The sequence below is a fragment of the Chamaea fasciata genome, unplaced genomic scaffold (genome assembly GCF_029207755.1).
Source record: "Chamaea fasciata isolate MVZ Bird 193981 ecotype frontalis unplaced genomic scaffold, bChaFas1.0.hap1 SCAF_8, whole genome shotgun sequence".
Lineage (NCBI taxonomy): Eukaryota > Metazoa > Chordata > Aves > Passeriformes > Sylviidae > Chamaea > Chamaea fasciata.
In genome coordinates this window covers 31253642-31267750 of record NW_027094093.1, presented here as the reverse complement: position 1 = coordinate 31267750, position 14109 = coordinate 31253642, and the positions used below count along the sequence as shown (strand labels likewise).

At 38.7% G+C, this 14109-nt stretch overlaps 1 protein-coding gene across 2 annotated transcripts in view; it reads left to right on the top strand.

The window, feature by feature from the left end:
* DPP10 (dipeptidyl peptidase like 10) overlaps window positions 1-14109 on the top strand; it is a 434600-nt gene that overhangs the window by 394077 nt on the left and 26414 nt on the right. For both annotated transcript variants that reach the window (XM_066190335.1, XM_066190334.1), the window contains exons 9-13: window positions 1119-1273; window positions 3716-3813; window positions 7398-7521; window positions 9609-9647; window positions 10757-10864. In XM_066190335.1, the coding sequence (XP_066046432.1) occupies window positions 1119-1273; window positions 3716-3813; window positions 7398-7521; window positions 9609-9647; window positions 10757-10864 (524 nt within the window). The remainder of the gene's footprint in view (window positions 1-1118; window positions 1274-3715; window positions 3814-7397; window positions 7522-9608; window positions 9648-10756; window positions 10865-14109) is intronic.

Here is a 14109-nt window from a genome sequence, read left to right as displayed (position 1 = left end):
CTCCTGTGTAAAAGGTTTTAGTTATCCAGCCAGGGAGAGAAGCATGACCCAGAATATATGACTTTGAATGTAGGTCCCAGCTTCATTTCACGTAACCCTAGATGATTCAATCCATTAAGCTGCTTCAGAACCCTCAGAATCCGATTAGCAACTTGGAAGTCTCTACTGACAGTTTAAGCAGTTTTGTTAGGTAGGCTCTCAAATTAGGTATGCAGCCAGGCCTTTTCCCTTAGTACACTATTCTCAATTAGTTTTCCAGCCAAATTCTTCAGATTTAAATACAAAATCCTTACTAAACAAGCCAACATATCAAATACGTAATGAAAATTCTATGTTATTTCACAAGTGAAAGCAGAAAACTTGTACAGAGAGAATTCAGAATTTCTCAGGAACTGCTGTACTGGGATTCCAGGAGTTTGGATTCTGTGCCTGTGGTTGTTTCTGGTTTGTTTGACTGTGATATACAATGACAATAAATGTAAGAAAACATTGAGTGACATTCTTGAGAATTGGATTCATTTGGAAAGCAAATAAAATTTGGATTAAAAAAAAAAGATTGGTTCAGATTTTCAAAATGTTTCACTCCAGAAAAACTGAGCTTCCCAAGAATTAAAGCTGTCCACTAGACTGAGACAAGAAAATCATAATATTGCACTTTAAAATGATTGTGTAAATACGACTGTGTGAAGATCTGCATGTTATCAGGTGCCACAACTCAGAGAAATCAGGTGTACTGAAATTCTGTATTAAGAGGATAAGAAAAAGAATTGGCAATCTCAAAAAATACCCCAAACCCACAAATTATTTAAAAGTATTTAAAATTAAAGTAATCCACATGTATTGGAATGAAATAGAACTAAGCATATGTCAGTAACAATCATCTTTCATGTTTAGATGATTTATTGACATTAGTGGAAGTATGCATTTGAGGAAAATGCTTAAAGCTTGGTCCTTCGGCATTCCTTGTTATCCAACCATTCCACCCAGAGAAATTACTGAAATTACAACAGACACATTTCAAGTTGGCACAGGGAGAATAACTTGGTGCCAGCTGAACAAGCTGGACACTTACGTGTGAGGTTTTTTTTTATGGACCCTAAGGAAATCTGGTTTTGCAGAGGAGCTTCTTCATTCCCACATTGCCCACTGGTGGTCTCCAGACGGGGAAAGGTTGGCCTTCCTGACCATCAATGACTCTCTGGTGCCCAACATGGTTATTCCCCGGTTCACGGGAGGTCTGTACCCAAAGGGAAAGCAGTATCCATACCCTAAGGTAAGCTGAGTGTGAATGCAACCCCCACCTCGTCTTCTGAGCTCACTGATAATATTCAGCCATGTAGAAAGAGAGTTTCCAGACAGTAACAGAGCCTGGTTTTGTCCATGATGCTTTTCAGGAAACAATCATTACCTTTTATTTTTTTCAGTAGACTGTAACACCTGAAAAGAAACTATCGGGTGAGGGGACAGCAGAGAAACTCATTTGAAGTAATTTCATCACTGATATTTAGGCTTGGTAAAATCAATCCAGCACCTCAGAGAGAAGGGTAATGCATTGGAAGGACGTTGTAGGAAAAAGATCTAGCCCCAGCAGCTCTGTGTGCGGAGCACAGGGCAAATTCCTTCCCAGATACAGAGATCTCAGCAGATTGTGCTGTTGTTAATAAATGTGACAGGCTGGCATTGAATAAGATAAGCCATGGTAACATATTTTCAGGGCCATCAAAAAGAGAAAAAAAAATTAGAACTATCAGTGTTTTAGAAGATTTAGAGAAGGATTTTTGCATTTGTTTTGGAAAGTGAAAGAACAGCCCCGACGGGTAATGCCTGAAATCACTTCTCATTTTCTGGGGATTTTCTGGTGAGGTGCCTCCAGATCTGTTGCTTTGATCTTCCAGCTGTTCAGTTTATCCAGCCCTTGCACGCAGTTTCAAAGTGCCTGGGTTCCTTTCTGACAGGTCCACTCATATGGTACTCCTCTGGCATTTCAGGGGAAGTTCATTTGCAGCTTTAGAAAATATTCCTGTTACCTTGCTTTTTCTGCTACTGCTTTTTGGTGATGAGCTTCTATTCTTGGTGGCTGAACAGTTAGACTGTACCAGGTACTATGAAACAATAGCATACATTATATAAATAGACTGTATTTCTGCTATGAAATAATACTCTGAAATAATGAAACAACAGTAATTTTAGGGATAGTTTAAATACTTGCATTAGCAAGAGACCTTGAGTGACAGAGCAAAGAAAAGAATAAGGAATATTTTTAAGTCAGCTTTGTAAACGAGAAAGGAGTAATTCTATTTCATTAGCAATTCAGAATAAAAGTGATACACAATACTACTTCAGTAATCTCATTAATGAAAAAAATCTTTATTTAATGTCTCCATTTAATACAAATTTAGCTACTCGTTAAACATCATTAATTGGTAATGAAGCTGGTGGTATAGCAACAGAGATTACAAAAAAGATTTGGTCTTTATTATAGAGTGCAACCATCAGAGAAAATTATAACTAGGATTGAAAAATAAAATGAAACACACATATTTTTGTGAGCACTGGAACATGCTTCTCCGTGTTTGTGTACATGTCATATGCACAGACTGAATTCTTAAAAAAAATTCTAAAAACTTTTTTTTGGTCCTAGCAGTGTTAAAAACACAGAAATGCCACTTTCTTGTGCTCCATATCACTCAGAAATGAGTGAATACAACATTCAGACTTTATTTTGAGATAAACCCAATTTCTAAAAGGAATTTGTGGCTGAATTTCAGCCTGTGGAGAGCCAAGTATTCAACTTTGTTTTTTACTATAGTGAATCTGTAGAATCAGTGATTTTCACCTTTTCCTTCCAGCATTAAACAGAGGTCAGCCCCACTGAGGAGCACACTTCATTTTTTGTGTCCCAAGGGTGTTATGTAGTGTAATTCCTGTGACATGGCACTGGAACTTGGGGATGTCTAGGACAAGGATGTGGGAGCAGTAGCACCTCCTTGCAGCCCTTCAGAGCCTCTCTTCCTTTTTCCATTGCTTCCTCTTCATCTCAGGAGCATCCCTTAGTAACGAGCCATGTTATGGGAGAAGGATGATCCTCACCTCCCTATAGCTCCTCAAGATTTATCAGACTCTCCCCAGTGGACATCTATCAAACTGCCACATTATTCCCCTTTAGCAACAAGACACATTTCGTTTCCCTTGGAGCTGGCCTGGCAAAGCCACTGCCTCCTGGTCCAGGCCAGAAATTGAGATTTTCAGCTCAGCAAACAAGGGAAGGAATATTAAGGGGAAAATGGTAAGGAAAAAGAGAGGAGGGAGAAGAGGAATACTGTCCCAGACTGAGGCAGTGCAGCTTTTCAGAAGGAACCGTACCATCTGAAAAAGGCTTTGCTGGAGACTGGATTTACCTGCAGATTTAGGAACTGACTGTGTTTTGGCAGCTGACTTCACTGATATGGGCAAAGCCACTTCTAGGGCTGGTCACTTGCTCTGCACAGGAAGGTCTTCCATCAGGAAAGGGTGGTGAGGGAATCACTCAACACTTCATATTTCTTATCTGTGTGATTCATATGGCTGTGGAATTAATGCTTTGGATTTAAGATACTTGAAATTTAATAACTTTTCATTATTATAAAGATACTGAATTATGTTAACAGGTGTGTCTGCTTAGCTGTCACTGATTCAGTATCTCTAAAACTCCTATTTATTCTTCTCTTTTTCAAAGGCAGGTCAAACAAACCCCACAGTAAAGCTGTTTGTAGTTAATCTGTATGGACCAGCACATACCCTGGAACTGATGCCACCTGACAGCTTTAAGTCAAGGTATATAACTTCATGATGAAATGTTCTTTATTAACAATCAGAATATTAACAGTGACCATTTACAACTGTTACAAACAATCTTAGGCTGATGTAGCTCTCTTCTACACAAATTGAGGTACTCTAATCTATTGCAGGAATAATTTAATAGTGAATTATGCCTTGCAATTATTAGTGTCAACTGGAATGCTTACTGATTGTCTTAGTAAGAGAAATAATTTTGAATGAGTTGAGCATTTTGAAGTATTTTCTTTCTATTGATGGGCCACTACTGAAAAACATAACAAAATCTGCTGCTGCTTGCTAACCCTTCATTAATTTCAACAGTGCTGTAAGATCTGACAGAGATTTCTTGCCATCGAGATCAGCATCTTCACTCTTCCTAATGCCATTAAAGTTGATCTTTAAGTGTCAGAAGGCACAAAGAAGTTAAGGAAAAAAGCTGTGTGTGTGAAAAGATCCTGAAGAAAAAGATAATCTTGGAAATGTTGAGATGTTATGGTTTTACTTCAGGGTTTTCAGATTCATTCTGCCTCCTCAGCAGATGGAAAGTAATAGTAGACTCAAATATGAATGTTAGTATCTTAAAACATTTTTGGTCTTCTTGAAACTGAAGCCAAATCTTTGGATTATGTTGGCCAGTTCTTGATAAAGATATTGCTGTTGTTCAATTGATTAGAATTCTGGCTTGCTAGTGCATGAGAAGACTGAGTAAATCTATTTAAATTTAGGGGGGAAAAAAAGTTAATTTCTCCTTCATTTTAACTGTTAAGGTATAATTTCCATGCTGTAAAACTTAGAAAGACTGTGAGCCAGTTTTACTGTAAATTGTGCATTTGAATCAGGATTTCAGTAACAGTCTTCACACTGATCATCAACCCATAAATGTCCATATATCAATATATATAGAGATATGAAAAATGTGCTTTAAACAGGCTTTGCTAGAATGAAAATATTTGAAGCTTGTAATGATTGGGGTGGTTTTTTTTCCCAAAGCATTAGCTTTTTTAGTAAAAATAATAGCTACCTTTAGCAGTCAATTTATTTCAGTGCATTTCTAACCCTTTCATTGTGGAGTCATTAGTAAATAAGTCATGGGAGACTTCCAGAATTAAACTGAATGGTTCATTGTCCCATATAGTTTTAAGGATCTTTCAGGGCAGAAACATTTTAGAAACTGGTATTGTACAGGTCATAACCATCTGCTGTTATGGAGAGATTCTACAAATAGAAACCACAGAAATGGGAAAGGAGAGGGAAAAGGCAGGGGAAAGAGGTTCTGTTAGTTAACCATGGAAAGTAACATTCAGATTCTCAACTTGTCCTAAATTGTGTCTGGTGTAGGACCTTTGAAGACATGAAACTGTTTCCCTGACTTTTATGGCATCTGGCAACTTCATGTAAGATTGAATAAATTCAGTGAAAAATTCAATGAATAAATTCAATGAAAAATTAATTTTCTTCTTTTAGGGATCCTGTAAAGGTGCTTGGTAATATTTCCCAAATCCTGTTCAGGATATTCTGATATAAAGATAGGGATAGCACTTGTAAATTTTACGCCTGAAAGTTTCATTCTGTAGAAAAATTTACCACCTACTATGCACTGTCAATGCCACAAAAAGCCTGACAGTCTTCCTTCAGATCCGTGGTTGTATTTCATGCAGTTACTGTTTCCCTCTTGGTGCCTGCATTTCATGTGCACAGTTATGTTTTCTTCAGTGACAAACATCATTTAATATTTTGCTTCAGGCCTTTGTCCAGAATGCAATTAGTTTTTCCTCTTTAAAGTGGGGTTGTGAGGAAGCTGAAGTGTGTAAAGTAGAGCCTGAGGAGCTTGGGAGCTTGGAGACACAGATTGCTCTCCTGCTTGTGTCGCCTGGTGTCATGGTACATCTTGTTTTACCTGTGCATACATTTTTGCCCCCCCAGTAAGATTAAACCTTTGTTAAAGCAAAAAAAAAAAAAAAAGGTAAATACCAGACTCAGAAAACACTTGAAGTCCCCATTTCTGTTTCTCCTTCTGGTATACAGATGTGAAAATATCTGTTTTACTAGAAGTCAAGTGTGAAAGCCAGAGGAATCTCTGCTTGCTGGGTTGTTGGGGTGTGTTCTGCCAACACAGCACCAGGCTGGCTGAAGGCACAGTGTGCTCCTGTCTCTGCCTCTCCTGTGTGCAGCTCTGCAGCTGGCGCTGCTCAGCATCTTTGATCCAGTGAGGAGGCTTTTGAATGTATAATTAAAAGCCTGTTGTCAAAGAGTAATGAGATCTCTATCAGTAATAGATTAAAAGCCTAATTATACTCAAGATAAGCCCCTTGTTTTAAAGGGGAGTGTGAGTTTTTTCCAGACAAGCTCGCTCCACTGTTGCACATAACTCAGCTGAGCTGTGAGAGCTGCCAGCTGCCACCAGTGGAGGAGGGAAGGAAATAGCTGGGCTGGGGTGACAGACTGCCACAGGTCTTCTAAGATCCTCAGTCTTACAGCCCAGCAGGGTCTTAGGAGGAGGGAGGAGCCCGAACTAGAACCCTAGACACTGGAGTCCCTAGAATCCAAGCTAGAACCCAAACTAGAACCATAGATCCTGAGCTAGATGCCAAGATAGAGCCATAGAACCTGAACTGGAACTTTAGAACACTGGAACCTGAACTAGAAGCCTAGAACATGAAACCTGAACTAGAACCCTAGAACCCGAACCCTAGAATCCAGACCCTAATCCGAACCCGAAGACTGAGCCCGAACCTGAAGACTGAGCCCGAACCCAAACCCAAATGACAACACCCAAATTAGAACACTAGACCCCTAGAACCCGAACTAGAACACCAGAACCCAAACTAGAACCTTAGAACACTAGACACCATCCCCCCAGAACCCAAACTAGAACTGTAGAACCCAGACTAGAAACTCAGAGCAGTAGAACCTGAACTAGAACCCTAGAACCTGAATCCTAGAACCCAAACCCTCCAGACCATGGGCCCAGGAAGCCTCATGTGCTCAGCCAGGGTTGGTGAGGGATAGACAATTTGGCCAATATTGTGAGCTGTTTGTTAAAACAGAGACAGGAACACATTGATAGTGAGAGGGATGTCCCTTTTATCCTGGAGTCCTGTTATAAAATAACTTGTTATTTTATAATTCTGAAGTGGGCTCTAGCTACACTCTAATATTACAGAATTTTTTTTTTTCTTTGGCAGTAGGACTGGATTATTTTGCAAAAAAATGTGTGTCATCTGAAGCTATTTGTTGTAGGAAAAATCCTGGCTTCTGTTGGAATTCAGTGCTTGTTTCTAAGCTGGCTGGAAAGTACACAGTTCATGTGTATTTGCAAGCATATGTTTCACAGTTGGTAAAGTTTGTGTATATATGCAAAAACTTCCCAGGGGAACATCACACTGAAGGACTGAGCCATCCCACTTGTAGGAACACAGATGCTGGACATTTGGGGTTATTTTCTCCATCCTTTAATACTGGCACTGTCATGCAGTACAAATTCAGTATTTGAATGAACTGTATATATGGGGTTTTTTTTCCTAAAGTCTAATCTGAAATATCAGTGATCTGAACATCGTGTCTTCAAATGTTTTGCTTAGGGAATATTATATCACCATGGTGAAATGGATTAGCAACACCAAAGCTGTGGTGCGATGGTTAAACAGAGCTCAGAATATCTCCATCCTTACAGTTTGTGAAACCACAACTGGAGCTTGTACCAGGGTAAGTTTTTTGTGGTTTGGTTTGTTTTGTTTTGTTTTTCCCAAGATATCTTTTCAAGGTTTCTTCTGCATTTTGTTTTCATGTGCAGAAAAAGATATTTGGAAATCAGTTTGCAGATGCAGTAGTTGCAAGCTGAATATAATTAGTCAACTGGGAGGAAATGGATGTGAGAAAATTCCAAATATGGGGAAATGAGTTCATGCAATTAGCGACTTTGAGTGACATTTTCAGAATTACTCAGCTTTGTTCATTCATTAGCCTCATTGGAAGCTGCAGTTGCTGAACATCATGTACTTGGAATATAGCTAGAGCAGTGACAAGCTTGTCCTCTGACAGATATTTTCAGCTGACTGGTTTCTCCTCTCTCCCCCTGCAGAGTTTTGTTTTAGATCTTTCTGTCTCTCACAGCTTACATACACCTAAGGAAAAGGTGTAAAATTCTTACAATTCCTTCAAATTTGATCATAGAAAAAAAAAAATTGAAAGGCAACAGAGATATTTCATTTTTGAATGCAAGCCAAACTGAAATACATTTTTCTCTTTGAATCCAGACACCTTCCACCCCTGGACCCAGACTTTGACTCCTGACACTCTTGCATTACGTCTCCCCATTTTCGCGGTCAGTCTTGTGTCTTGAACGTAGTTGGCTGCTTTCCCATTCTGAGTCACAATCTCTTCCCAGAACCAACTAAAAGTATAAATATTTTCTATACATGCTGATATCAGTACCAACAGATGCTCCAAAGCAGAGGGTATAATTTGGCAGTGTAAATGGTTATGAGTGATTAATGTTGGCCTCTGAGTCAAAAGTGTCTGCTGCTGAAGTCAGTCATATTGACGTGTCAGAGATTATTTGCAAGCTCGTCTTCTTCTTTTGCTGTGTGCTACAGGATGCTTTTCCTCACTCAGAAACCATGAATGAATCCCCAGAGTATGCATTCAGATTGTGACCATGGAGATTTGGTTGCTTTTCACCTGGTTCCTGCAAGCCTTTTGTCTTTTTATTAAGAAAGTTGGTCCTGAAACCTTTATGTGCTCCAAGGTCAATTGGACTAGTTGGAAGTAGGTATCCAGGGAGCTGTCATCCAGGACATAATGTAAGAGAGAGACTGAGAAATCCCACTCCAGAATACTTACAGTGCAGCAAAGGACATTTTCAGGGGGGTGAGAAAGGACAGTGATGCACTCTCACTGTTGCAAGCACAGCCCAGGCCTGGCTCATCCTGGAGGGTTCCTGCACTCTCTGGGATAAGGTGATGCTCTTGAAATCCCTAATGAATGAGGAAAGGGTAAATGTTGTGAGAATTTAGCATTGTATCACACCATTTGATTTCAGATGTAAACCTTTTATTTTTCTCCCTAGGACGTGGCACGGGTCCTCAGTTTCAAAAAGGAATGTGTAAAACCAACTGCTGCAATAGCTACAGATTTTCATTTTTCAGGCCATATACATACAGATTCTTCTATAGCTAATAAATTTTCATTACTTCGCTGTGACTATGACAATTTTCAGCAGTTGATGTATATTATATTTTTTTCCAACATTATGTGCATGAAATTTGGTTGTTTCGTTGGTTTTTTTTTTCAGATGGCACGATGTGAAATATGAGTATGAACAATAAAACTCAATCATTCGTTTTTATTTTTTTCTCATCACTAATGCCACACTGCAACCCATTAAAGCATGGGATTGTGATTTGAAAAGGTCTCCCAATTTGAGACTGATTCTGGCTGTTTGCCCAGTGTTGATGAAGGACCTAAAATATCCAGTTGCCAGATGATGCCTAGAGGTAAAAAACACATACAACTGCCTGTGCAAAGCTTCTTGATAGCTAATCAGAAAGGACTGAAATGGCATTCTTAATTCCCCTGTGGAATTCTACCAAAAACTCTGAATAAAGCAGCTGACTTTGTAATTAAATTATCATTTGTTTCCCCACAAGTGCCAGCAAAGAGATGAGGTGATTGTAACACAGTAGAAAAAAACCCCATGAAATAGCTAGGGACCTTTTGCTGAATGTGGGAATTTTTTTTTATCTATAGCTATTCCATAAAAGCAATTTTTCCTTTTTTTTTTTTCTTTTTAGAAATATGAAATGCAGTCAGACCTGTGGCTTCCTAAACAGGTACAGTATAAATGCTATTTCTGGATTCATAATGGGTAATTGCTTCATTGTCATTTTTATTTAACTGTGTGTTATTTTATAAGCTAATAAAATCCAGAGGCACCTGTGAGGGTTTTGGAGGCAATATTCCCGTCAGTTTCTGGTCTGTCTGGATTCAGTTCAGTAAGCATTTAGGTGAACAGCTCATCAGCTCCCTTAGTCTAGGATGGTGGAAGACAGACCAGATGAATCCCATTCCAGGCATGTCCTACTTATTGTGATTGTTTCTGATTTAAAAATGATCTCATCAAATTAAGGCAGAAGGAGTTCAAAGATTAGAGGTCATATGGGCTATAATTGGAATGAGAAAGTAAAATATTTCTAAATTCATACCCAGAACAATATGTTTAACTAATATGTCAGCCAATTATTCCACTTTCATAGCTTCAGAAGAACTGTCCAATAACTGGATGAAACACATTCTATTTAAACCACATTTCAGGCTTCATTTTGCAATGTGCAAATGAGAAATCTTTTGTTAAAATTTTAACAAAAAAAATGCCAATGCTTTTATAGCAAGCCACTTTCCTTTAATATTTCTGTGCAAAGCTAGACCTGGAGAGATGGTATCACATCAGGCTACAATTTGTGGTTAAACCCTGATTCAGAATATCACTTGAATGTGCTTATTTTTTCCATACAACTCTATCAAGATCAGTGGGCGTTAAACATGTACTCAGTGAGTCCAAAACACTGAGACTTTTGTTCTCCTCCTCAGCAGTAGGAGTTATCTCTGCCATTATTTGTATGTCTGTAAAGGACACTGTCCTGGACAGTCCCCCTGCATTAGGGAGGAGATTACCAGAGCTTTCATTGTGAGGGAGAGTTCTGCAAGGGCCGTAGCCCATGCTTTAGTACAGGATGAACTATGAATAGTTCATGGCATGAACTGTATTCAGCTTTAGCTGCCACATTTTTGTTAAACTTAACAGAATATACTTAAAACCTAAAGATATTTTCTCCAACTGACTTCTGACCACAGCAAAACCAAGGAGACAATAAAATTCAGGCTGATCTTTTGTTAAGTGTAGTGAAAAGTGTGCCAGCCTAACAGAGTGTTGCATTTCCAGAACGAAGAACCTGTTTTCTCCAAGGATGGCAGTAAGTTCTTCATGACTGTGCCGGTGAAGCAGGGCGGCCGTGGCGAGTTCCACCACATAGCCATGTTCATTGTGCAGGTAAGGTTCTGCTCAGGCTGGTTTTCATATATCCTCATTATTAATATGTTTTTTAATGTAAAATATAGGATATTTTAATATCCTACTGGTTATCTGGGACTTCTGCTGTGGCCCAGACAAAGGCCTGAACTTCAGTTTAATCAGAACTCCTGTGTCATGGTCTCGTGTCCTGTCCAGGTTGTTTCTCAGTGCAGTGGGACGTGTTTATAACTTCTTCCGGATTAAACACTAATTCTACCTTCTCTAAATACTCTATACATGCATATTTTAAAATATCAATAATTTAAAATGTCTATTCGGAATCTGCTCTTACAGAACAGTGAAGGCAGACAATACCTAAACTTAAAGTTTGTGTGGAAGTTAGGACACTTTTATTACCCTTTGCAACATTTTTCAGCCGCTTCCATTTCCCAGGGTCATTACCTTTTCCAAAGAAGAATCTGAAAGAAGATAAATTTGCACTGTGACTTTGAAGGTCACCAGTATGAAGTTGTGATGAACTAATAAAGGAAATTATGCCCTGGAACGGAACACTGCAAGGCATCTATTTAAATCATCAGAGCATCAATCCAGGTGCTTTAGCAGAGCCATATGACATAGGAGGGATTACCAAGGTACCAAAAACATTAAAATAGCAGATTTCTGCCAGGCAACTCTGTTATCTGCCTTTATGACAGTGTTCTGGTGTGAACATTATTTAGTCTGAAACATGCTCACAGTACACTGCAGACAGAACAAGAACAATAGAACTTTAATGGCAGTTTAACCTGAAGAAACAAGAACAAAGATACTCATTCACTAGAGTAAATGCATCAGGAAATAGTCAGAGAAGATAAAAGGGATCACGGACATGTCAGATTCTATTTCCTAAAGAAAACAGTAACTCAGATGACTGTCTGGTAAAGGTGTATTGATATAATAACCACATAAAAGTTCACACCTGAGCAAAAACCATTTAGTCAATCAAGTCTTATTTTGGTATCTTTCACAGTATGAATAAATACCTTTAAAATACATGAAATAATAATACTCTGGATCTTAAGGTTCATTTGCAACATTCCCAAGGATGGTACAGATACAATCAAATTTGCCTTAACTTTGTAGGCTCTGACATTTCTTGCTACTAAAAGCCCAGGAAACCTGATTCTAATTCAGGAAAAAAAATAAGCAAAGATTAATCCCGCTCCTATTCAGTAAAGTAATTAAATACATGCCTACTTTTTTACACATATTTAGTTCAATCAGAATAATGTTTAAAGTCAAGCTATGTTTCAGAATTTAGTATTCTGTCCCTTTTCGGCAGAATTAGAGCCCTGGGTTCTACACAGCTCCAAAACTAAAAAAAACATACTATTCTGTCTGCCATCAGCATGAATAAAAAAATCTGAGTGGTATCACCAATGTCAAATTTGGCTTTAAGCATGTAGCTGCTCCTGAGAAAAAGGAAATGTGATATCCTGTGTATCAGCCATTACTCATCAGTAAGCAACATTCTGCGTGGTAATGGGGCTGATACAGAGCAGTAAAGGGCAGGAAATATGTTTATATGATGTGCTTTACACACTGCATTAATCTGATTGTCCATTATTTCTAAAGCAAACACAGAGGCATAAAAAGTATATTAGCCGTTGCACATAAAGCCCTTTGTCACATTAGATGTTTGTCACACCTTGTGAGAGCCACAGCAGCACAGCAGGTGAGATGCCCTGCAGAATTCAAAGCAGTCAGCAGATCACCAGTACCCAGGTGGTCACAGCATTTCCTTGATGGAAAAGGTTAACTCTGGAATTTGGCACTGGGATTCTCGTTCCTTCTCTGGTGCCACTCAGAAGAGGCATCAGCCCATTGACAGAAATCAGCTTTCATGTGCAGGATGGTTAAAACAGAACCAATGTGGACTTGCAGGGATAAAGAAGCAAATTTTAATGGCTCACTTTAATTTAATCACTGATGCTGACTGCTCAGTCTTACAACAAATGCTGGTCTTTCTCAGGCTGCATTCCTTTGACTGCACTTGAGAAGAGCACGTGTCAATGACACAAAGCACGTTAGCAGAGGCATCTAATTAAATCTTTATGCAGGGAGAAGTTACTGTCTGAAAGGTTACTGTCTATCATGGATTATTTACTGTCAGAATGTAGAGGGCTGCATGTGTGGGTTATTGTTTTCATAATGCTTTTAGTAACTTATGAAATATTTAAAAGAAACTAATCTCAAAATGGGATTGAATCATGTCTTATGTATCTAGACATTTCTTTCATGGAGTTTTGCAACTCTAGAAAGTCCTCTTTTTTTTTCCCAACCACAAAATAAGAATTATAAAGCAACTTTAATGGATCAAGACGATAACTTTCTGCAAGCTTCATAAATTATGTATTATGGCTGTAACCTTGAAAAATAACCATGTTTATTAACGCTTGGCTGCGCTTTTTATTGCTGTTTCTTGTTAGATTCTGTGATCTTAATATTTAAATATCTATTTCAACAGTTGCAGCTTCTCTCTCTAGAGAAGAAATAGTCACTTACAATGAATCACCAATATGTATTTTAATCATTCCTGGAGACAGCACTGAGAATCAGAATCTTCCTGAACAGGGAGCCCTCATCATAAACCTATGTACAGCACCTAGCACAATATCCTGATTTCATTTAGTACTTGCAAGGCTTGGCGTAGAGCTGCTACATCATTCTTCCCTTGTGGATCTGTCAGGAAACAGACCAGTTCCAAGGGACTGAGTTATTCCTTTCCAGCTCCCAACATATCTCACACGGTACCTCTGAGCATTGGCTTCTTCTTAGTTATTGCTGCTGTTGATGTGGAGCTCAGGGCACAGTTCAGAAATGTGTGGATTTAAAAAAAAGGCCAACCTTTTTGCCTTTATGACTTTTTGTAGGCCTTGTATCTGCTGAGTATCACTTCTAAAGTGTCACGTCTTTTCTTCATAATGTTTATCTTGAATTTGAAAACTAAGAATATGTATGTCCAGCCCAAGCATAATAACCCTAGTATGGAAAAGTAATCCACATAAAGTATGTCCAAGCTATGAGGGTTGAAGTTTTAATCGTTAGCCTGAGCCAAGATTTTACCTCTTGCACTAGGAAACACCCTCAGATGAGCTTCGAACTTAGGTTTTGTTGTTTTTTAACCTGTGTCTGATGAAGAGTCTGCTGCAATTTCCAGCCAAAGAGTTGGCTTTTCCTGCATTGCATCCTCACTTGTATTGTTGGTTAACACTGGGGCAACT